The following is a 26,848-nucleotide window of genomic DNA, read 5'->3' as shown; positions in this document are numbered from 1 at the left end:
CTAGGTAATATAATGGATAGAGTACTGAGGCAAGAGTAAAGAAGACCTGAATTCAAATCCAGTTTCAGACACTTACTAGTTGTGTGACCCTGGGAAAGTTACTTCACCCTGTCTGCCTCAGTTTCCTCATCTGTAAAATGGGCTAGAGAAGGAAATAACAAACCATTCCAGTATCTTTGCCAAGAAAATCCCAAAAGTAGGGTCACAAAGTGAGATAACTGATCAACAACAAAATGCGGGGGGGGGGGGGGGGAGTCTGAGAACACCCAAAATTTCAGGGATTCTGGAATTCTGGTTCCTGGGCCATCTCCACAGTGGTTTGAGGGAAGATGGTTGTCAAGTAATGGTGGTATTTTACCTCACCTAATACATACTATCTCCCATCTCTCCCTCAGGATGCCTTGTTGATTCACTTAAGTTGGCGTATCTGACCCTTTGGGACAGGGTGATACAGCATTCAAATTTTTACTATGCACACCAGCTGGAGATTGATGTAATTTTCTAATTGTTTTCTGCAGGTCTTCAGAAGCTCACTCAGTAGCTTCTGCAGCAGTGCTATTTAGGAATATTTGTTGATAGTTTCACCTTTCCTCCTACGTTTTATACCATAGTAACAGCCAGCACATATATGTTGAGTATAGGTCCGGAAACATTTTTTATACTATTAAATATTATATGTAAAATACTTTGTAAACTTTAACGTATAATATAATTGCTATTTTCTGTGATATGATAAGAGAATGCTTTAACTGATAATTACTTCAAATGCCAAATTTTTAAAATTATTGTTTTAGTATAATTCTGCAAATTGGATTAATACTGTCAACATCACAAATGGCTTTTCAAAATATTGGTATTAAATTTGGTCTTAAATTCTATCGTTTCCTTTCCAAATCATGAGGCATTCGATTTGTTTTTGCTGTGTTTTACTGTTAGTTATAATTTTTAGAGTTTGCATTAAAGTTTTTTTCAACTTCTCCCTATTCAAATTTTAGTAGTATGTCTATTTCAGGACCTAGTCTAGGACCTAGGCTGAAGGATGAAGTTATTTCTTATAATTTGCCTATACTGGTTGGCAATACACTTTGGGTTACTTGGAATTTAGGGTTCCACTGGCAAAAGGCAATATGAAACTGATGCCTGTCATTCCTAAGATATATGAGCAAATTTTTTAGGACAAAATATTGGTATTTAGTGAACATATTCATGTTTTTAGTTCATTTTACGTATAAGGTGAAGCATGGAGGAGAGAAGATACTCGTTTGAATCAAGCCTATCTTGTGAGTATGTACGTTGCTTAAGTCAGGTAGATACTTGTTAGCCATGTGAACCTGGACAAGTCATTTCACCACTGTGTCTGCCTCAGTTTTCTCATATGTAAAAAGAGGTAATAGCACCTACCTTCTAGTGTTACTGTAAGGATAAAATGAAATAATATGTCAAGTGCTTTGCAAAACTCCAAGAGCTATATAAATAATAGCTTTTATATATATGTACTACTTTCTAATATATCAAGCACCCTATAAAATATAATAAAACATAAACTTTAATATAAATATAAAATATTTATAAAATACCCAATTTATAAGACAATATAGTGTTGGCTAATATTTAACATTATAAATGAATATGGATCTGGCTTTGGATCCAGGAATTCCTGAGTTCAGGCCCTGCTTCTGAAATACATGACTGTATAAGCCTGGCTCATCACTTAACTTCCCAATGCTAGTCTAGGCCACTCTCTAAACATGTACATTACAGAAAAAGTGCTGATTTGCATTGGAAGAGGAAATTATCTAACCCAGGAATTCTCTATTATAAATGAAATCAAAGGTCTAGTCCCTCTCCTCAATATCTCAAGGCATAGTATTCATTTGGAGGGAAGGGGAGGAAGACACGGGATAAAGTATTTATTAAGCACCTATTATGTGTCAATCACTGTGCTAAGCCTTTGACATATATCACTTCATTTGATCTTCACAACAACCCTGGGAATTAAGTGCTGTTATTATCTCTATTTTATAATCAAAGAAACAGAGACCGACAGAGGTAAAACAATTTGTCCACGAAAAAAAAGGGGGGGGGGCAACTGGGTAGCTCAGTGGATTGAGAGCCAGGCCTAGAGACTGAGGTCCAAGGTTCAAATCTGGCCTCAGATACTTCCCAGCTGTGTGACCCTGGGCAAGTCACTTGACCCCCATTGCCTAACCCTTACCACTCTTCTGCCTTGGAACCAATACACAGTATTGATTCCAAGAGGGAAGGTAAGGGTTTAAAAAAAAAAACTTACATTGTGTGAGATTGGATTTGAGCTCATCTTTCTGATTCCAGGCCCAGAAATCTATTTATAATTTACTTATGATTAGGTTAACAATAGTGGATGTAAATCTTCATTTCAAATAATTTTGAAATTTTGGCCAATTTCTTGTCAGATATGATCGGAATGTTGTTTTTACTTGATGTTCTCTTTGGCTGAGGCCTCCCACTAGAGGTAAGGGAAGTGCCAATTCTACCATTTTCTTGTTGTTTATGTATACTTGCATTATTGGTAATTATTGGTAATATCTTCATCAAATGATTTATTTGTAGGAATTTTTAAGCCATTTTTCTCTTTTGTAATGAAACTTTAGTTAAAACTAGACAATAACCTATAAGTCCACTTAAATCAGTATATGTAAGATATATTTTGCAATAATGTTAACTTGTGGCTTCCCAACTTAATGTGTGTCTTTCCAAGATTCCTATTTTGAAGATCCTTATCTAATGGAGTTTTATTGGCTCCCAATTCCAAAAATAGGGTTTCTGTACTTCCCTGATTATCAGTCCATAAGAATATTATTCAGTTATTAATTATCTGAAAGGTTTGACCACCATAAACAGTTGTTTTATGATTACAGCAGCTATTACTAACGTTTTGAAGTTTACAAAATACTTTCCTAAAAACTTTTTGAGGTAAGGCATTTAAGTATTATTGTATCCACTTAACAGATGGGGACATTAAGGATCAGATAGTTATTTCTCTGAAACACAAAACACATAAATAAATAAACCAGGACTGAACTGTGGGTATCTTTCTAATGTAACACTAGTTAGACCCCAACTAGAGCATAGTGACCCTACTATCAAGAGAAATGATCACTTCTACAACCAATATAACTTAGAAGGATAAGATACCTCTTCACAGCACTGGCAAGTCATCATCTCTTTAACTTTTAGTCTTTCAGCTTTAACATCATCATCTTCATCTTCACTGCTTGGCACTTCCAAAAACTTCCTATTTTTGACTTTAGTTGAAAAGGTTCTACATGTATATAAAAGAACAACATGAAATATCAAGTCATTAATAAAGTAATAAATTCAAATTCTCAAGTTAGTACCAGTAATTTCCATTTAATACTTTTTCTTCCCAAGAGATCCTAAAAATTAAGGGAGAAATTATTAAAATCCAAAGTGATAGAACAATTGAACTAATACATAAGACTAGAAGCTGATACTTTGAAAAAACAAACAAAATAGACAAAGTACTGATCAATCTAATTAAAAAAAGGAAAGAAGATAATCAAATTAATAGAATCAAATATGAAAAGGGGAACCTCACCTCCAATGAAGAGAAAATTAAGGCAATCATTAAAAACTACTTTACTAAATTATATGGCAATAAATATACCAATCTAGGTGATATGGATGAATATTTACAAAAATATAAATTACCTTGACTAACAGAAGAAGAAATAGAATTCTTAAATAAGCCCATATCAGAAAAAGAAATCCAACAGGCCATCAATGAACTACCTAAAAAAAAATCCCCAGGGCCTGATGGATTCACAAGTGAATTCTATCAAACATTCAAAGAACAGCTAATTCCAAATACTATACAAACTATTTGACATAATAAGCAAAGAGGAAGTGCTTCCAAATTCCTTTTATGACACAAACATGGTACTGATCGCAAAGCCAGGCAGATCAAAAATGGAGAAAGAAAATTATAGAACAATCTCCCTAATGAATATAGATGCAAAAATCTTAAATAGGATACTAGCAAAAAGATTCCACCAAGTGATTAGGAGGGTCATTCACTATGATCAAGTAGGATTCATACCAGGAATGCAGGGCTGGTTCAATATTAGGAAAACCATCCACATAATTGACCATATCAACAAGCAAAGAAACAAAAATCACATGATTATCTCAATAGACAGAGAAAAAGACTTTGATAAAATACAACACACATTCCTATTAAAAACCCTAGAAAGCATAGGAATAGAAGGGTCTTTTCTAAAAATAACAAACAGCATATATCTAAAACCATCAACTAACATTATATGCCATGGGGATCAACAAGATGTATTTCCAATAAGATCAGGAGTGAAACAAGGATGCCCATTATCAACTCTATTATTTAACATTGTAGTAGAAACACTAGTAGTAGCAATTAGAGAAGAAAAATAAATTGAAGGCATTAAAATTGGCAAGGAGGAGACCAAGTTATCACTCTTTGCGGATGATAAGATGGTCTACTTAAAGAATTCTAGAGATTCAACCAAAAAGCTAATTGAAATAATCAACAACTTCAGCAAAGTTGCAGGATACAAAATAAACCTGCACGAGTCATCAGCATTTCTATATATTTCCAACACAGCTCAGCAGCAAGAATTAGAGAAATCCCATTCAAAATCACCTTAGACAATATAAAACACTTAGGAATCTATCTCCCGAGACAAACACAGGAACTATATAAACACAACTACAAAACACTCTCCACACAAATGAAACTAGACTTGAACAATTGGAAAAATATTAACTGCTCATCGGTAGGATGAGCCAATATAATAAAAATGACAATCCTACCCAAACTTATTTATCTATTTAGTGCTATACTCATTGAACTTCCAAAGAAATTTTTTACTGATTTAGAAAAAAGTAAAACAAAATTCATTTGGAAGAACAAAGGATCAAGGATATCCAGGGAAATAAAGAAAAAAAAATACAAAGGAAGGTAGCCTTGCAGTCCCAGATCTCAAAGTATATTATAATGCAGTGGTCATCAAAACAATTTTGTAGTGGCTAAGAGACAGAAAGGAGGAACAGTGGAATAGACTTGGGGTAAGTGACCTTAGCAAGACAGTCTATGACAAACCCAAAGACCCCAGCTTTTGGGACAAAACCCCACTATAGGACAAAAACTGCTGGGAAAACTGGAAGACAGTGTGTGAGAGATTAGGTTTGGATCAACACCTCACACCCAACACCAAGACAAACTCAGACTGGGAGAAAGACTTGAACATAAAGAAGGAAACTATAAGTAAATTAGGTGAACACAGTATAGTATACATGTCAGACCTGTGGGAAGGGAAAGATTTTAAAACCAAGCAAGACTTAGAAAGAGTCGCAAAATGTAAAATCAATAATTTTGATTACATCAAATTAAAAAGGTTTTGTACAAACAAAACCAATATAACTAAAATCAGAAGGGAAGCAACAAATTGGGAAACAATCTTAACAACAAAAACCTCTGACAAAGGTTTAATTACTCAAATTTATAAAAAGGTAAATCAATTGTACCAAAAATCAAGCCATCCTCCAATTGATAAATGGGCAAGGGAAATGGATAGGCAGTTCTCAGATAAAGAAATCAAAACTATTAACAAGCACATGAAGAAGTGTTCTAAATCTCTTATAATCAGAGAGATGCAAATCAAAACAACTCTGAGGTATCACCTCACACCTAGCAGATTGGCTAACATAACAGCAAAGGAAAGTAATGAATGCAGGAGGGGATGTGGCAAAGTGGTGGTGGGGGGGGAGAAAATGATCTTTATTTCCAATAAATAATGTTTGAAAATGACCAAATAAAATAATGTTTAAAAGGGAAAAAAAGGAAAGAAGAAAAGTAAATTACCAGTATCACAGATGAAAAGGGGAACCTTACCTTCAATGAAGAGGAAAGTAAAGCAATCATCAAAAACTTCTTTGCCCAATTATATGGCAATAAATATGCCAATGTAGGAGATTTGGGTGAATATTTACACAAATATTAATTACCTCAACTAACAGAAGAAGAAAAAGAATTCTTAAATAAGCCCATATCAGAAGAAGAAATCCAACAGGCCATCAAAGAACTCCCTAATAAAAAATCCCCAGGGCCTGATGGATTCACAAGTGAATTCTATCAAACATTCAAAGAACAGCTAATCCCAGTACTATACAAACTATTTGACATAATAAGCAAAGAGGGAGTGCTTCAAAATTCCTTTTATGACACAAAAATGGTACTGATCCCAAAGCCAGGCAGGTCAAAAATGGAGAAAGAAAACTACAGACCAATCTCCCTAATGAATATAGATGCAAAAATCTTAAACAGGATACTAGCAAAAAGACTCCAGCAAGTGATCAGGAGGGTCATTCACTATGATCAAGTAGGATTTATACCAGGAATGCAAGGATGATTCAATATTAGGAAAACCATCCACATAATTGACCATATCAACAAACAATCCAACAAAAACCACATGATTATCTCAATAAATGCAGAAAAAGCCTTTGATAATATAGAACACACATTCCTTTTAAAACACAGAAAGCATAGGAATAGAAGGGTCTTTCCTAAAATTAATAAACAGCATATATCTAAAACCATCTGCAAGCATCATCTGCAATGGGGATAAATTAGATGCATTCCCAATTAAGATCAGGAGTGAAACAAGGATGCCTATTATCACCTCTATTATTTAACATTGTACTAGAAACACTAGCAGAAGCAATTAGAGAAGAAAAATAAATTGAAGGTATTAAAATTGGCAATGAGGAGACCAAGTTATCACTCTTTGCAGATGATATGATGGTTTACTTAAGGAATCCTAGAGAATCAACCAAAAAGTTACTCAAAATAATCAACAACTTTAGCAAAGTAGCAGGATACAAAATAAACCTGCATGAGTCATCAGCATTTCTATATATCTCCAACACATCTCAGCAGCAAGAATTAGAAAAAGAAATTCCATTCAAAATCACCTTAGACAATATAAAATACTTAATAATCAATCTCCCGAGACAAACATAGGAATTATATGAACACAACTACAAAGCACTCTCCACACAACTAAAACTAGACTTGAACAATTGGAAAAACATTAACTGCTCATAGGTAGGACGAGTTAATATAATGAGAATGACAATCCTACCCAAACTTATCTATTTAGTGCCATACCCATTGAACTTCCAAAAAACTGTTTTACTGAATCAGAAAAAAACATAACAAAGTTCATTTGGAAGAACAAAGGACCAAGGATATCCAGAGATATAATGAAAAAAAAATATAAAGGAAGGTAGCCATGCAGTCCCAGATCTCAAAGTATATAATAATAGAGTGGTCATCAAAACAATTTGGTACTGGCTAAGAGAAAGAAAGGAGGATCAGTGGAATAGACTTGAGGTAAGTGACCTCAGCAAGACAGTCTATGACAAACCCAAAGACCCCAGCTTTTGGGACAAAATCCCACTATTTGATAAAAATTGCTGCGAAAATTGGAAGACAGTGTGGAAGAAATTAAGATTGGATCAACATCTCACACCCTACATCAAGATAAATTCAGACTGGGGGAAAGGCTTGAACATAAAGAAGGAAACTATAAGTAAATTAGGTGAACACAGTATAGTATACATGTCAGACCTGTGGGAAGGGAAAGATTTTAAAACCAAGCAAGACTTAGAAAGAGTCACAAAATGTAAAATCAATAATTTTGATTACATCAAATTAAAAAGTTTTTGTACAAACAAAACCAATATAACTAAAATCAGAAGGGAAGCAACAAATTGAGAAACAATCTTCACAACAAAAACCTCTGACAAAGGTTTAATTACTGAAATTTACAAAGAAATTTACAAAAAATTTACAAAATCAATTGTACAAAATATCAAACCATTTCCCATTTGATAAATGGGCTAGGGATTTGAATAGGCAGTTTTCAATTAAAGAAATCAAAATTATTATTAAACACATGAAAAAGTGCTCTAAATCTCTTATAATCAGAGAGATGCAAATCAAAACTATTCTGAGGTATCACCTCACACCCAGCAGATTGTTCAACATGACAGCAAAGGAAAGGTGAATGCTGGAGGGGATGTGGCAAAGTTGGGACATTAATGCATTGCTGGTGGAGTTGTGAATTGATCCAACCATTCTGGAGGGCAATATGGAACTATGCCCAAAGGGCACTCAAAGAATGTCTGCCCTTTGATCCAGTCATAGCACTGCTGGGTTTGTACACCAAAGAGATAATAAGGAAAAAGACTTGTACAAGAATATTTGTTGCTGCACTCTTTGTGGTGGCCAAAAATTGGAAAATGAGGGGATGCCCTTCAATTGGGGAATGGCTGAACAAGTTGTGGTATATGTTGGTGATGGAATACTATTGAGCTAAAAGGAATAATAAAGTGGAGGAATTCCCTGGAGCCTGGAACAACCTCCATGAAGTGATAAGAGAGAAAGGAGCAGAACCAGGAGAACATTGTACACAGAGACTGAAACACTGTGGTACAATCAAACATAATGGACTTCTCCATTAGTGTCAATGCAATGTCCCTGAACAATCTGCATGGATCTAGGAGAAAAAAACACTACCCACAAGCAGAGGACAAATGGTGGGAGTAAAAACAATGAGGAAAGGCAACTGCTTGACTACAAGGGCTGAAGGGATATGACTAAGGAGATACTTTAAATGAACACCCCAATGCAAATACCAACAACATGGAAATGAGTTCAGATCAAGGACACATGTGATACCCAGAGGAATCATGCCTCGGCTATGGGAAAGGTGGTGAGAGGCAGGGGAGAAAAAAGAAAATGATCTTTGTTTCCAATGAATAATGTTTGAAAATGACCAAATAAAATAATGTTTAAAAGGAAAAAAAATATTTGTTCTTCCTCCAAATTTGAACTAACCTGAAAAATGGGTCTTTTCTTATTGATCTGCCTCCATATTTCTTCTCAAAATATTGCAACAAGAAAATCCACAGCACACATTGCAAATAAGGCTAAAACAAACAAATAAATTCTAATAATTAAGTATGAAACTGTTTAACATTTTCATTTGGACAATGAAATAAAATCCAAATAAGTCTGGTTCCTTCTCAAGTAAAAGAACTCTTCACACAACAGTTTGGTATTCTCATTTGATAAGAAAACTGAAGTAATATTAATTCAAAATGAACTAAGCAATTTACAACTTATACTAGTGAATGTTGTAAATTTTTTGGGAAAATATTATTTTACACATAAATAATTGTATGTATAATAATTATATAAACAATTCAATATAACTAAAGGAAAACTAAACATTCTTCTTTTAGTCTACAAGTAATCCGAAGTTATAGTAAAAAGGGAATGATAATAAAATGACAATAGTAACTAAGCAAACGGTATTAAAATCCTACATTGTCTTTTTCCAAATTAATTAGCACTCTTGGATTTTTTTTTTTGAGAACAGAGATTTAACACAAAATATTTTGTTTTAGTGAAATGTGTGGAAAATCAAAGTATCAACACCCAACCTTGGTATCAGTTTGGTAAGCAGATACTTCCCAATACCTTAGCTATCAAGTTGTAATAATTCATAGACTCAAATTTATTTAGAAATGAAAAAATAAGGGGGCAGCTGAGTGGTGCTGTGGATTGAGAGTCAGGCCTAGAGACGGGAGGTCCTAGGTTCAAATCTGGCCTCAGACACTTCCCAGCTGTGTGACCCTGGGCAAGTCAGTTGACCCTCATTGCCCAGCTCTTACCATTCTTCTGCCTTGGAGCCAATACCCAGCATTGACTCCAAGAGGGAAGGTAAGGTTTTAAAAAAAATAAAAGAAAAGGAAAAGAAAAAAATACTTTAAAAGACAGTTATACATCAAAAATTTGCTCAAAATGACATAAAACTATGAAGAACTGAATGGATTCTTACCGATAAAACAGCTATTAGAAGCCTATCCCACGGATTATAAGTGCTTTCATTTTTTTTTACATTCTTCCATGAAATCTAACATAAAAATTAAATGGTTAAACATGTATTTCACATGAGAAAATGAAAATATGCAAAAAATTATAGAAATACTTCTTTCAATGATAAAAACTACTTTTCTAGCAAAGCTTGCCTCTAATGACTTCACTTATACATGTGCATGATATGCCATTGTATTTCAGTAAAGTCTTCCTTTTGGGATGATATGAATATATGCCCTGCTTCAAAAAATATTTGTGTTAATTAAAGACAGGGAAGGTACTTATTAGAGGTAGAACTACTAACATGATTAATATATAATTACTGGTCCTGCTAAGACAGAATCCATTATTTTTTCTAATCATGTTACCATCATCTTTTTAAGCATTTATTCTTTATTAATAAATTTTTCTCTATAAAAATCCTTTATGTTTTATTGTCTCCCACTCTAACCTGATATTATAATATTTACCCCCTAACTTGATATTAAAAATATCTTTAATATGATGTTCCGTCATCCTCACAACAATATTTACTTACCTACAATGTGCTAAGCATGAGAGAACATGAAGAATATGTTCCTTCCCATTAAAGAGCTTTCATTCTAAGGGGGAGCTTGTGAAAATCCCACAGAAGTTATTAACTAATGTCTATCCAAAAGAGAGGAAGATCCCTTAATATTAATGAAAGAATAAGATTTCAAAGACTTTTTAAGTTTTCACTAAATGACTATAGATTGATAGATAATAAACTTACCTTTATAAAACTGATCAGGCATCCCAAAAGTGGGTAGATTGGATTGATTATGCATAGAGTATAATGAAGGACAGCTGTCACTGTGTGGTATCTCATAAAAAAAGTGATTTCAGTGACTGCAATGGAAACCAAGGCTGTCTAAAAAAATTGAGAAAATAAATAGAAACATCCTTAGACATTTCAATTATAATCAATTAATTAAATGTAATCCACTGAGATACCTAGGTACCGCCTATTTCCCATTCTTAATAAAATTCCTGAGAAGATGTGACAAATGACTCAAAAAGGAATGACACCACAGCACATACTTTACCCTCATGAAGATTTTAGTACATTTAAATGACTTTTAGAACTAGAAACATGAGAAAACTCAAGACTTTTAACAGATTTTTAAAAATCTAAATAGAATACAACTTACCACTGAATAGATAAAAGACCAAAACTCTTTAGTATTTAAAACTTTTCTGAAGGTGAAAGATGCAACATAGGTAAAAAGAATAGCAGATGGCACATAACCAATAAGGCAAAAGACCTGCAAGAAAAAAAAGAGGAGCAAATTTAATGTTAAAAAATGACTTGCTATCTGAGATTTTCCTCTTGGAGGGCAGGAATTTGAGAACTGGTCTTCATTGTGTAATCTCGTTGTTGTTTTGGAAAATTATTACTTCCTAAAATAAACCTATGTTCAGTGAAATACAAGAGTATATCATATGGCAATATGCAAATTCATTTTCCATCATCTTCATAATTAATTCATTTTTATTAGCTTAGATAATTAAAAGATAAGTGAATTTATCCATTTAACACAGGATTATAGCATCTAGAGCTAGAAGACAGTTAGGAGGTCAACTAGTTCAACTCCCATTATTATCCAATTAAAGAAATGGAGGCTTAAGTGGTAATTAGCTAAGCATGATATATATCCAAATACAATGTATTTTCTCCTACACTAAATGCACAGATGTATTTTTAATCAAAATTGGCAGGAAACAAAGCACAGTCACCAAGAAACAAAATAGTCAAAGGTACCTTAGAAAGAAAATAAGTCTTTCAATGCAAATCTGTGATACCGAATAAACCACTTAAATGTAATATTACCTTCATTTCTTTCTCCAAAATATTCCATTTGCTTATCGGTACATTAATTGTTGATGTCAAATTCATCCCTCTTAATGAAAACTTAGAATTTTATTTGATTAGGAGTTTTAATAAATTACTTAATGTTTTCCCTGGTTGAAAATCTAACCTTAAGCAAAACTATCAAATGGTTGTTTATCTTTAATCCTTCAGCCTTCCTTTCATAGGCCTTTCTTTACCTTTGCACATCGGACAAACTTCATTTTTTGCTCTTTTTGCTACATTATTCTTCCTTACACCACAAAAAAAAAATTTCATGTATTAGTAACTGACATTTGTAAAGCCATTATGTTTTGGACAGGACCTATGTCTTCATGTTCCCAATGAGGAAACCTCTTCTCCCTAGGCAGAGAAGCAATTACTCTGCTACTTACAGTCTTCTAGTCACCTGGAACACAGAGGAATAAATAACTTATTATCCAAGGTCACACAGTCTATAAGTCTATAAGTATACCCTAGACTAGAACTCTAGTCTTCCAGGTAATCTCTGCCCACTATATACCATGCTGCCTCTCATATAGCCATTTAAGTTTTGAAAATTGTCATATATATACATATATATTAGTTCTTAGCAGAGAGGCAGCATGACAAAATAGAGACCCAGTCTTTGAGCCATGAAGACCTAGCTTCAAAACTCACCTCTGACACAGCCTATCTATGTGCCAGCCAAGTCACTTAACCTCTCAGGACCTAGGAAACTTTCTAAGGCTATATGCTGCAGGGAAAGTGCTGGCTTTCACTAATAGAATTCCCTCATTTGCAAGTTTTCAAAACAATAAAACTTAATCCAATCCTCTTTCTCTTCCTCTAAAGTAGGTAATGAAAGTATTAGTATCCATACATTACAAATGAAGGCATTGAGATCAGAGTAAGGATCTACCCATGCTAATGTGACTAGTCAGAACTAGAGCTGGATGTGAACCTAGCTCCCTCCTGACTCCAAGTCCTGCAAACTTTCCACTAAACTTTATAGCTTCCAATCTTTTTAAATATTAGTGTAAATCTAAGTCATCTAAATATCTCTTTTTTAAACTTTATTTTATTAGGAAAGGCTGATCTTTGTAGCAGATAAGATATATAAGATAATTCTAATAAAAAATTAGGAAAAAGGGTATAACAAAGCACTCACTTCTATAATTATAAAGTATAAGCTATCATGTGAAAAGATGATTCAATCCTAGATAATCATTTTATAGAACTATTAATTATGATCATTTGATAAAAAGCATATATTATTACCTAATTACATGTAATACGATGCTAGACACTATATAAGAGAACCATATAGATTTATATACCTCTTTCTTGTTCCAAGAAATTTAGAGTGATGATTATTTCAACTCCCCAAAATTTCAACACCACACTTAATCACTATGCTAACTGATAATGGCTAGAACATTTTATAGATTTGATTATTAAAAAATAATAATCTGCAAATCCTTTACTAACATCCACTTTCTGATGACCTTGACCTTGTGCTCTTAAAGGAACACAAGTCTACTAAGATTTACTAAGCTTTACCACAGACTGAGTATTTGCTATCTGCAGATTACCTCTACTAAATGAAATTCATTTTTAAGAGGGAGGTTGGGGAGGAGAGGGAGAAAAAGAAAAGGTAACAATGATATAATCTATGTTGGTAGACTATTCACATACAAAAAAAGTATTCTTTAAATTATACCAACACAAACTGAAATATAAGTCATTAACTTACCACAGAAAGGAACTTTAGAGCATAAAAATAAATTCCATAGTGAAATGCAAATAAGCTTCCTAGCATCAAAATGAGAACAACAAAAAACAAGGGAATATCAATTATAGCTTGTCCAATCCAATAGGCAGATGGAAAAAGACCTGAGATCTTCAGCTGAGTATAAGCTTTGATCTATAAGAAAGGGGGAAAAAGCCAACAAACATAAAATTTTATACACATATATTATGCACATATATACATATATATGCAGATATATATAAGTGAATTATTAAAATACTTTAAACAAGATATAAAAATGCAAAATCAAGTGCTTATTTCACTCCAATCCCACTGCTCATCTCCAAAGTGAGGAAAGTCTTTCTCCACCAAAAAAAAGGGGTACAATTTACATCAAGCAACCAAGTGGGTTAATAGTTCTCATCTTCAAGAATTTCAAAAGGTCTTCAAGAACTTATTAAATATTAAACAATCATAAGTTGTAAATAACTTATAATAAATAAGATGAATAATATTAAGTGTTAAATGTTATTAATGTATAATGTATATATATATAATGTATAATGTATAAATGTAAATTAAATTAATAACAGATCTTCAAGAACCTATGTTAGACCAAAATGAAAATGGCAAATTTTCCATCGATTTGAGGACAATTTACACAAAGAATACATGTTAAGACCTGTAAATCTATACAAAAAACTAAGATCAAGCAGGTGATCAGTAAATAAAGTGAGGCATTTATTCAGGGTTGAGGAATTGCAGCTCAGAAAACATTCTGACTTTTCAGGAAGGGATGCCCTAGAAGAGGTGGAAGAATACACAGATACACAAGGATACACAGAACAGTCAAACTTCAGGAAGAGAGTGTTGAAGGTGTTGAAGGATTATAAAAATAAGTCTGCAAAATTGAACACAGAAATATCTCTGAATGACCTCAGCAAGCTAGTATTCTATAAACCCCAAGTTCCCAGCTTTGGGGACAAGAACTCACTTTTTAACAAAAACTGCTGGGAAAATTGGAAAACAGTATGGGAAATATCAGGTTTAGATCAACATCTCACATCCTATACCAATATAAATTCAAGATGGGTAAATGACATAAATACAGAGTGAAATCATAATTAACTTGGGTGAACATAGAATATAATATCTGTCAGTTCTGTGGGAAAGGAAGGAATTTAAGACCAAACAAGAGATAGAGAACATTACAAAATGTAAAATGAATGAATTTGAATTACGTTAAATTAAAAAGGTTTTGTACAAACAAAACCAATGCAACCAAAATTTGACAAAGGTTTCATTTCCCAAATAGTTCCTTTATAAGGAACTAAGTCAAATTTACAAAAAAAATCAAGCCATTCCCCAATTGACAAATGGTCAAGGGACAGGAATAGGCAACTCTCAAGACGAAAAAAACAAAACTATCAATAATCACATGAAAAAGTTCTAAATCCTTTCTATTTAGAGAAATGCAAATCAAAACAACTCTGAGGTACCACCTCACATCTAGCAGATTGGCCAATATGACAGCAAAGGAAATTTAGGAGTTGTGAATTGAACCATTATGGAAGTCAATTTGGAATTATGCCCAAAGGGCTTTAAAAGAATGCCTACTCTTTAATCTAGCCATAACTCTGCTGGATTTGTACCCCAAAGAGATAATAAGGAAAAAATGTTTGTACAAAAATATTTATAGCCGTGCTTTTTGTAGTGGGGTGTCCCTTGATTGGGGAATGGCTGAACAAGTAATCATCTGATGGTGATGGAATACTATTGTACTGAAAGGACTGTACACAGATACTGAACTATTGTGGCCCAATTAAATGTAAGACTTTTCTACAAGTAGCAATGTAATAGTCCAGGACAATTCTGAGGGAAATAATGAGAAAGAAAGCTATCCACAATCAAAGAGAGAACTGTAGGAGTAGAAATGTAGAAAAAAAGGGGGGAAAAAACCATGTGATTGATCACGTGGTTCAATGGGAATATGATTGGGGTTTTGGCTTTAAAAGATCACTTCTACTACAAATATAATATATAAATATATTTTGAACAATGATACAAGTATAACCCTGTGGAACTGATTGTCAGCTCCAGGAGTGGGGAGGGAAGAGGGGTGGGAGAGATCGTGAATCATGCAACCATGAAAAAATATTCTAAAAAAATTAATTAATTAACTAAAAAATATAAAAAGAACTATCTCTGCCCAGGAGCAGGAGTAGTTGTAAAAGTTAGAAACTACTGTGATATGTGGAGAATTTTTGAGGCCAGGTAGACAACGCTAGTCAAAGCAGGGTAGCGGCCTAGAGATTCCAAACCAAAACTATCTGTTTTCTCAAACTAAAAGCTCATGTGTTTAAACATTAAAAAATATCTGAATACTTAACATTCCTAATCCCAGGGAAGTTTTAAGAAGGGATAAACTTTGGACCAATGAGAAACTAATTACAAGCATATTTTATGAAAAAAAAATGAAGAGGAAAGTTCAATAAGGAAAAATGAACATAACTTTCCAATTTGTAAAGTTATTAGTATTTCATGTGATCCATCGTTATTTTATGTGAACTGACAGTATTTCAAAATACTCACATTCAAATGTATAAAAAGATAGTAGTGTCTAGCAAATGGTAAATTCTTCATAAATGTTTTTATTGATTGATTCATTGGTTATCTACACTCATTTCCATGAATAATTTAATTTTATTGAATTGTTATTTGTAAAAAGGCTTAAGAAGGACAGGGGGAAAATATTGCTACAACTACCCTAAACAATCCACACACCCCCAAAACAAAGAACAAGCCTTGATTATTACCACCAAGCCAGATACTACTAAACACAAAAGGAAAGGAAGAAAAGAAGAATTTTTTTTAAATGACAGGCATAATCTTATAATACCTTTTAGCTCCTCTCTATTATTAATGTCATAGCTATCTCGATTCATCTCCTTTCCCTTAATTAACATTTAATTAAGAGATAAAAGCTATATATCATTGATTTCGTTGGTTTTGGCAATTACTAAATTTAGCCTCTAGAGCAAGGGTCCCCAAACTGCAGTCTCCTGAGGCCATTTATATGGTCCCCACCACACTTCCAGAAGGGGTACCTCTTTCATTGGTGGTCAGTGAGAGGAGCACTGTATGTGGTGGCATCCCAAAGCACAGCATCACTCATGTACAGAACTATTTCCAATGACATAATCCTTTGTGTGGAGCCTTGTTGTGAGAGTAACTGAAGGAGAACAAGGTGTCGCGCAAAGGATTATGTGGCTGCATAATGGAAGACATCAGCATGGTGAGTGGTGATCTGGAGGAGGGGATTCTGCATTGTGTACACAGCCTCTGCTATCCCAGACAGCAGCATACAGATTTGTTCATAGTTTTGTGTTTTGTTTTTTAATAGTCTGCCCCCCCCAATGGTCCAAGGGACAGTGAACTAGCCCCCTGTGTAAAAAGTTTGGGGACTCCTGCTCTAAAGTTTATGAACTGAGGGATTTTGATGTCAAATTCCATTCTTGATTCCATTATCAACTGGGAAGGGCCAATTTAAATCAATCAACTTTTATTAAGTACCTACTAATATAAGCACAGGCACTGTCTTAAGCCCTGAGGATATAAAGGCAAAAATCCAAAGGAGCTTCCTTACTAATTGAGGAGACCACATGTAAATAAATAGGTACATACATGATAGATACAGGATAGAAGGAAAAGTAATCTTAGAAAGAAAGGCTCAAGTGACTAAGAGGACTGAAAAGTACTGTGAAGGGTGTTATTTTAACTGAGTCTTAAAAAAAAGTTGGTAGATGTCAAGAGGCACAAGTAAGGGAAGTTGTACAGAAAGGAGTAATGGATGAAAACACTGGAAAGGTAGGAAGGGAGCATGTTGTGAAGAATCTTAAAGGGACTTTATATATGATTCTAGAAGTAAGAAAGAACCAGTAGAGCATATTAAGAAGGCATCAGGGATCATGTGACATGGTGAAACCTACACATGAGGAAAATAAGATTGATAGTAATATAAAAAAAAAATAAAAGACTGGAGTGGGAAAAAACGTGAGGCAGGAGGACCAAAGGAAGTCCATTGTAGAAGATCAGAACTAGGGAACAACAATGTGGCAGAGATGTTATAAAAGGCAAAAATGATAAGATCTGGCAATTAATTGGCTATGAGGAATGAGTGCGAGTAAAGAGTAGAGGGAAATGCTAAGGTAGTAAGTCTTCCAAAGATTTAGTAAGAGAATTCAAGAATAGTAGATTTTAGGGGAGAGATAAATTTTGTTCAAAATGTCAAGCAGATGGCAGGAAATGTGGAATAAGAATTCAGAAGAGAGACTTGGGTATGACATGTAGATCCAGGATTCATATACTGAGAAATGATCATTGAACTGATGAGAAAAAAGAGCGGAGAGCCCATGACAGAACTTTGGAGTACATCTACAGTGAGGAGGCAACATAGGTAGAACTAATAAATGAAACTAAGAAATATCAGTGAGGAAAGTAGGGAGAGAAGTAGGAGAAAGCTGTGTCAGAAAAACCTAAAAAGAAGACAGTATCCAAGAGAAGATAGTGAGCAATGGTATCAAATGTTACAGAGTTCAAGAAGAATGGGATTGAGAAAAAGCCAACATAGTTGGCAGTTAAGAGGCCATAGGTAACTTGGGCAATAGTAGTTTCAGTTGAAAAGGAAATACTTGAAACCAGACTAACATGTTTTTAGAAGAGACTAACAAGATAAGTGGAGGTTAAATGTTTAGACAATTCTTTCAAATAATTTAGCAGAGAAGAAAAGCTATAGCACATTAAGTAAAGATGATTGGATCAAGGGAATGTTTTTTGAGGATGAAAAAGATATGAAGGTGTTTATAGGTAGCAGGGAAAGAGCTAGAAAATAGGAATATATTGAAGATAGAAAGGAAAAGGGATACAGATTCTGAAGGGTTTTTAATGTCAAACACAAGAGTATTCATAGAAGAAATAGGGAACTACTGAAATACTGAGTAAATAAGGGGCACAGTCAGACTTGTACTTCAGGAATGTCATTTTGGAAGCTGTATGCAAGGTAGATCAGTGAAGAATGTGACTTAAGACACTTTTCATACAAATAAAGTCAGATTTAAATAATCTGAGAAATATTAATCATGAGTGGACAGAGCCAATATAATTAAAATGACTGTCCTATTTAAACTAATTTTATTTTAATGCCACCCCAATTAAATTACCAAGAAATATCTTTGAGTCAGAAAAAATAGTAACAAAATTCATTTGAAAGAACAAAAGATCAGGAATATCAATGTAAAAGAAGGATGTCTACTAGTACCAGATTTTAAACTATGTTAGAAAGCAGTAATTATCAAAACCATCTGTACTGGTTAAGAAATAAGGATGGTAGCTCAGTGGAACAGAACAAACATACAAACAACATTAGTAAAGAATTAAAGTAAACCTGTATTTGACAAAAGTATAGATCCAAGTTTTGGGGACAAGAACTCGCTATTTGGTAAAAATTGCTGGGACAGTTGTAAAGTAGTCTGGCAGAAACTAGGTATAGACTAATATCTCAAACCATTCACAAGATAAAATCAAATGGATAGAAGTCTAGACCTAAAGGGAGAAAAAACGAAATTATAAGAAAGGGGAATATACTACTTTTCAGATTTATGAATAAGAGAGGAGTTTATAAGTAAATAAGAGATGGAGAACATTTTGAGATAATAAAATTGATAATTTTATTGCATTAAATTTAAAATGTTCTGTACAAATAAAACTAGTGTAGTCAAGATTAGAAGGAAAGCAGAAAATGGGGGAAAATTTTTATAGACAATTTCTCAGATAGAGGTCTTATAGCTAAAATATATAGAGAACTTTGTCAGATTTTGAAGAATAACAGTCATCCTCCAATTGATAAATGGGCAAAAGATATGAACAGAGTTCTGGGATAAAAAAAATAAAAGCAATTTTAAGTATATGAAAAAATGCTCTAAATCATTAGTGATTAGATAAATGCAAAACGAAACAATTTTGAGATATCTCACAACTATCAGAGACTAAAAAGATAAAGGGAAAAATGACAAATGAACAAGGGTACGGGGAAAATAAGGATACTAGTATACTGCTGGTAAAACTGAAACGATCTAACCATTTTGGAGAGCAATTTGTATAATTATGCCCAAAGAGTTATACAATTGTATATAACTTAGATCTAGCAATACCATTGCTATGTCTATTTCCAAGGAGATCTGAGATAAAGGAAAAGAACCTGTATGCTCCAAAATATTTAAACAAGGTCTCTCTGAAGTTTCAAAAAACTGAGAATTGAGGGAATATCCATCACTTGAGAAGGGGCTTAACTTTGGTATATGACTGTGATAGAATACTACTATACTATATGAAATGATGAACAGGCTAATTTTTTTTAAAACTTGGAAAGATTTGTATGAAATAAGGAAGAGTGAAACAAGTAGTATCAATAGAATATTATATTCAGTTACAGAATTAATATTTGAAGAATAACTTGTAAATGTCCACCTCCAGAGAATGAATGGATAAACAGAAACCCAAAAGGCACATTTTACATATCCATATCTTTTTGCTGGGCTATACTTTCTTTGGTGTAGGGAAGATATGAAGGCTATGAAGGCTGCGAGACAATTGGGAATAAATTCCATTGACATTTTTTAAAAAAGAAAAGTTATATATAAAAGAATCCTTACTTAAAATGTGCTTCATACTTCAGGCTCCATACTTCAGTATTAAAAGGAAACTTATGTAGTTTTGGTTCAAAGAAATTTTATAATGCAAGTTACTCCCAAATCTATTTTTATAAATATAACTTTTATATGTTGTATGTAAGCAATATGAATATACAATTCATTTTAAAATAATATTTAATTACCTTATGATTTTCTGCATTTTCCATGGCAAAGTAGGGTGGCATCGCAGTCACAATGATCCCAAGCAAAGCTGCTTGAAAATACAGCTCAATTCTAAAAACTATGTCAGTAATTTCCTAAAGGAAAACAAAAAAGGATAGAATCCAAATAATTTTACACCATATGACTACTTTTTAAAAAGCATTAAAAGCACATTAAAAGACATATAAAATATATATTAGTTATAGGATCTAGTAGAAAATTAGGAGACTGATTAGGAAACCTAGACTCAAATCAGTTGAACCACTGATTATCTCTGTTACCTTGGGTAAACCACTTAGTTTCAGTTTCAGTAGCTGTGGAATGGAAATAAGAAAGTAAACTTGTTAAACCTACTTCACTCCATTATTATGAAAAATGAAACACACTTCACTTAAGTGAAAAGGGTATACATTTACATTCTGAGAAAAGGACCAGGTGGCCGCTAGATCAAGGAGGTAGAGAGTAAGCAGTTGCACGAGATGTTGGAAGGAGACAAATGATAATGAGAGTATAATGTGAGTACAAACGAAGCAGAACCTAACAGACCATAAATAAACGAGAAACTGCAAATGCAGGAATAAGTTCAGATATATATATATATAGCCCTTAAATGTAATTTTTCCTTTGACTTTGGCTATGGAAAGTGTAAACTTTTACTATTAAAAAAAACCTTTTAAATTCTGGAAAAAAGCTTTAATCTCAGGGTCACGTGGAGCAAATATAGTACAATAGATGAAGCATAATAGCTTCTTTCTCCCAATATTCACCCCCAAACTACTTTTTTAAAAAAGTCTTAAATCAAATTCTGGAGCAGAAGAGCCATTCTTCCAGGCTAAGACAACTTAGGAGGTCTCAAGAAGAAGAGTTCCATGAAATGGGAGTAGTAGAGACTGGCACATAGCCCATTGTAAAAGGGAATTTTTATTCCCTTTCTCTATTTTAAGTTAGTCAATCAAGAACATAAAATACTCCTCCTTAACACTTAGTAAGTCATTAACAAAGAAAGTTCACACCCTAAAGGGCCAAAAGCACTGCCCTTCCCTCCCGGCCCCCCAGTGCCAGGCATATTGGGAGGATGTGATTGGTTCCTGTGATGTGGAAGAGAGACAGGAAGTGATGGGGACTAACTGCTTATAAAAAGCCAGCACAAGGACTCCTGAGGATGCATTTTAGGAGGAATTCCACTGAAGAGGAAGTTTTTCCTGCAATTCATTCTGCAAGGCACTTTATGAAGATACATTCAGCATTGTTGAATCAGGCTGAAGAAACATTCTGCACTGCATAGATTCAGCATTGTTACTCCAGCTGAAGGAAGAGGTTTATGCTGGTGAGATCCTTGTTGAAGAGGCTTCCAGACTTCCACGCGGAGATTAGAACTTTGTCAGGGAGTGAGCTGAATTTCTTTGGATAGGAGCTCTAGGGTGGTAGGCTAGTAGCTACTAAATATTTTCTACTTCCCTTATATATTTCCCTCCTTCTACTATATTTATATTAAATTAAATTATTAAGAGCCACTAACAGCCTACTGACTCATAGTTTACTTTAACTTTTATAAGCAGCAACCATAACAATTTTTTTAATTCTTATATTTGTCAAACCAAATTCTTAACTATTATATTTGGCCACCAAATTTTAATTATTACACCATATAGATATAATAACAAGCTCTAATCATAAGGTGCTATGGCACCTCACATACCCCTAACAACTAACTGACCAGTTTGTGGTCCATCAGTTATCTTCAACCTGGTTTAAACCATCTGCTGAAATAGTTTGCCAGGGGGTGGCCACTGAGCATTCTACAGCTTCTTGGAGCTACAAGTGAGAGTTAAGTGTCAAATGGACACTGAAGGTAGATAAGCAGCTCTGAAAAGGTTTTACACAAATATTAAAAGATATACAATATAATAGCAATAATGGTCTACTGCATTAATATATTGTGACTAAACAATACAATAACATAGCAAAAGGTATGAATTCAAATAATAAAAACAGTTCCAATGAGTTTTTCATGTATCAATATGAAGAAAGCAGTTATACATTCAGTAGCATTTAGACTTTCAAGATACTTTCATCATATCAACAAAGATAGGAATTTTATACATTAGGTTGAAGTCTAGCCAGGATAAGCTTGTTACACTGCCAGAAGAAAAAAAAACAGAAATAAATAAAAATTACACTGAAAAAAAATACTCCCATATGTAACCAAACTAGCTTTGAAAACAAGGCAAAAACAGAGTGAAGCTTGCAACAATACTACTCCCAACTCTTTTTGCTGAGAACATACAGTTCAAAGTCAAGAAATACCTGGGGAAATGATCAACAATTAAAAAAAAAAGTTTCTGACCAGTAAAATCTACTATGGTGACAACAAAGACCAAGACATACATTCAAAAACTGACAATGATCTCAAAATAGCTACAAATCAAGCCTCAAAGAAAAAAGCATAACTGGCCATTATTTTCTTCAGTGAGTCAAATGCTCACTGAAGAAAATAATAACTTAAAAATTAGAATCACACAAGTGAGGCTAATGATTTCATGAGACATCAAGAAACAATAAAAGAAGGAAAAAAGAATGAAAAATGGAAGAAAATCTGAAATATCTCCCTGGAAAAACAACTGGTCTGGAAAGTAAAAAGGGTTAAAAAATAGATAATAATGTGAAATGACTCTTAGAAAAACAAATAAAACTGGATAAGAGATTGACAGATGATTTAATAATTATTGGAATGTCAATAGACCATAATCAAAGAAAGAGCAAAGACATTCATTTTTGGAGAAATTATTAAGGAAAACTGCCCTAATATCCTAGAACTAGAAGGTAAAATAAAAATTGAAATAACACTGACTACCAGGACCTGAAATGAAAACTACCAGAAATATTATAGACAAATTCCAGAGAAGTCAAGTCAAGTAAAAAATACTCTCTTGAAATATCAAGGAAGTCCCAGTGAAAATAACACAAGATTTAGCAGTGTTAAGGAAGCCGAGGACTTGGAATATTATATTCTGGAAGGCAAAGGACGTAGGGAGTTACAATAGGAAAAATCCACCAAGCAAAACTGAGAATAATCCTTCATTTGGTTAAAAAAAAAGTGCATTTGATACAATAGAGAACATTAAAGAATCCCTAGATGGAAAGACCAGAGAATATAGAAAATCAGACCCAAATACAAGACTCAAGAGAAGCATAAAAAAATTAATATGAAAGAGTAATTATAATGGATTAAATACAGTTCAACTATATACATTCCTATATGGGAAGATGATACATGTAAGTTCTATGGACTTTATCATTATTAGAACAGTTACAAAGACTCTATCTTTTAATATAAACATATGGCATGGGTATTAGTCTATTATCTTTAGGTTATATTAAAAAAATGAAAAAGTGAGAAAGGAGGATGCACTAGGAGAAAGGGAAAGGTTGAAAAAGAATGAGGAAAATTATCTCACATAAAAGAGACATGCAAGGAAGAGAGCTTTTACAATGGAGGAGAAAATGCGGGGAGAAGCAATGTTTGAACCTCATTCTCATCTAACTTGGTTCCAAGAGTGGAAAATTAAATATATAAATGATATATATTTACATATATATGTATTTAGATACATACATGCATGCATACTAGGAGGGAAAGTAGAGAAGACAGGATGGAGATAAAAGAGAGTATGGATAATAGTGGACAGAAGCAAAATAGACTTTGAGGGACAAAATAAAAAGAGAATAAGCAGGAAAGAAATAAGATGGAGGGAATTTTACAGTTAGTAATCATAACTCTGGGATGAACAGACCCATAAAACAGACTCAAATAGCAGAATTAATTAAAAACCAGAATCCAGCAGAATGTTAATTGTAAGAAACACATTTGAAATACAGAGTTAAAATAAGGGTCCAGAAGAGAATTTATTATGCCACAGCAGAATAAAAGTAAAATATAATATTAAATTAATATATAGTAAAGTATAATAATAACATTATATATATGTATATTTAATAAACAAAAATAATGAATAAAAGTTTAAAAGGCAGAAGTAATAATCATGATCTCAGATAAATCAAAAGAAATAGCACATCTAATTAAGAGATAAGAGAGGACAGCTGGGTGTCTCAGTGGATTGAGAGCCAGACCTAGAAACCAGAGGTCTTAGTTTCAAATATGGCCTCAGACACTCCCTAATGATGTGACCCTGAGAAAGTTACTTAACCCCCACTGCCTAGCACTTACTACTCTTCTGCCTTAGAACCAATGCATAATATTGATTCTAAGATAGAAGGTAAGTGTTTAAAAAAAGAGATAAGCAAGGAAACTACCACTTTATAAAAGGGGCAATAGACAAATAATATTAATATTGTGCACAATTAACATGTGTACAAATGAAATAGCATCCAAGTTTTTAAAGGAAAAGTTAAATAAGTTACAGGAGGAGAAATAGTAAACAGTATTAGTGGAGAACCTCAACTTTCCCTTTTCAGGGGAATAAATAAATAAATAAATATATATATATATATAATATATTTTATAAATAAATAAAATAATAACATAAAATAAACAAGAAAGAAGTTAAGGAATTGAACAGAATTTTAGAAAAGTTAGTTTTTTTTTCTAGAGAAAATGGAAATAGAATAAAAAGGAGGACATCTTTTCCTCAGCTACACAGAACACCTTAACAAAAGTTACTACATATTAGGGCATTAAAACCTCACAAACAAAAACAGAAAAACATAAATATTAAATACCTACTTGTCAGATCATAATGCAATAAAATTATATTCAATAAATGTTTGTGGAAGCACATATTAAAATGAATTGAAAACTAAACATCCCAAAGAATAAAGCAGCCAAAGAACAAATCACATAAATGATCAATAATTTCATTAAAGAATATGAATAACAAAAAGACAATATATCAAAATGAGTGGGAGGCAGTAAAAGTAGTATTTAGGAGAAAATTTATATATATCTAAATGCATACATCAATAAAAGAGAAAAATAACAGAGCAATGAATCCTGGTATTCAATTTTTTAAAAGTAGAAAAAAAAGACAAACTAAAAATCCCTAATTAAAAACCAAATTGGAAATCCCAAAAATCAAAATTGAGATTAATAAAATTTAAAGAAAATCATTAAACTAGAAACCAGTTTTATGAAAGAAAAAAACAATAATAAAAGATAAACCATTGATTAATTTGATTAATAATAAGAAAACCAAACTACCAGTATCACAAATGGAAAGGATGAATGCATTTATAATAAAGATAAAATTTAAGAAATTATTATTATTATTGCCCAACAAAATGCCAGTAAAAATGACAATCTTAATCAAATAGATTAATATTTACATAGGTGTAAATTGCAATATACTAGCAAAATAGAAACCATAAATAAGTTCTCTAGGGGGCAGCTGGATGGCTCAGTGTATTGAGAGCCAGTCCAGCCACTTCCTAGCTGTGTGACCCTGGGCAAGTCACTTGACCCCCACTGTCTAGTCCTTACCATTCTTCTGCCTTAGAATCAATATTGATTCTAAGACAGAAGGTGAGGGTTTAAAAAAAATAACTTCTCTAAAAGAACAATCCCCAGGACTAGATGTATTTACAAGTGAGTTCTAACAAATATTTAAAGAGCAGTTAATTCCAATACTATATAAACTATTTAAAAAATTAGGAAAGAAATACTACCAAATTCCTCTTATGACACAAATATTGTTTTGATACCCAAAGCAGGGAGAGCAAAATCAAAGAAAACTATAGCTTGATTTCCCTAACAATAATCAATATAAAATTTTATTATAAGCAAGGAGATTAAAGCAATATATCAAAAAAGAACACATATGACCAATTAGAATTTAAACTAGAAATGTGGGACTGAGGTAATATTAGGAAAACCATCAGCAAAATTAACCATAAAAGTAACAAAACAATAAAAATCATATATCAATAGATATAGAAAAAGGCTTAAACAAAATTCTTAGTAAAAATAAGAACCAATGTAGCGTTTCTTACAATATTACGTAGTATCTACCTAAAACCAAGAACAAGCATTATTTATAATGGAGAACGATGTTTGTTATCATTATTATTATTCAATATAATATTAGAAATGCTAGCTATAGCAAAAAGAAAAAGAAATTAAATAAAAATAGGCAATAAGAAAACAAAACTATTACCTGCAGATAATATGATGATATAATTGGAGAACTCTAGAAAATTGACTAATAAACTGAAAAAATGAATAGTGGCAGGATATAAAATAAATCCACAAAAATTCACGAGCATTTCTATATGCTACCAACAATATCCAGTAGGAAGAGGTAGAAAGAGATATACATTCACAATAACTGTAGTAG

At 32.9% G+C, this 26,848-nt stretch overlaps 1 protein-coding gene across 2 annotated transcripts in view; it reads right to left on the bottom strand.

Moving 5' to 3' along the window:
* ABCA5 (ATP binding cassette subfamily A member 5) overlaps positions 1 to 26,848 on the bottom strand; it is a 182,831-nt gene that overhangs the window by 45,188 nt on the left and 110,795 nt on the right. For both annotated transcript variants that reach the window (XM_056817224.1, XM_056817225.1), the window contains 7 exons: positions 20,480 to 20,593; positions 13,591 to 13,761; positions 11,158 to 11,271; positions 10,740 to 10,877; positions 9,948 to 10,022; positions 8,942 to 9,033; positions 3,175 to 3,301 (listed from right to left, as the gene is read on the bottom strand). In XM_056817224.1, the coding sequence (XP_056673202.1) occupies positions 3,175 to 3,301; positions 8,942 to 9,033; positions 9,948 to 10,022; positions 10,740 to 10,877; positions 11,158 to 11,271; positions 13,591 to 13,761; positions 20,480 to 20,593 (831 nt within the window). The remainder of the gene's footprint in view (positions 1 to 3,174; positions 3,302 to 8,941; positions 9,034 to 9,947; positions 10,023 to 10,739; positions 10,878 to 11,157; positions 11,272 to 13,590; positions 13,762 to 20,479; positions 20,594 to 26,848) is intronic.

The sequence above is a fragment of the Monodelphis domestica genome, chromosome 2, assembly GCF_027887165.1.
Source record: "Monodelphis domestica isolate mMonDom1 chromosome 2, mMonDom1.pri, whole genome shotgun sequence".
In the NCBI taxonomy this organism is placed as follows: domain Eukaryota; kingdom Metazoa; phylum Chordata; class Mammalia; order Didelphimorphia; family Didelphidae; genus Monodelphis; species Monodelphis domestica.
This window is presented reverse-complemented; position numbering and strand designations above follow the sequence as displayed.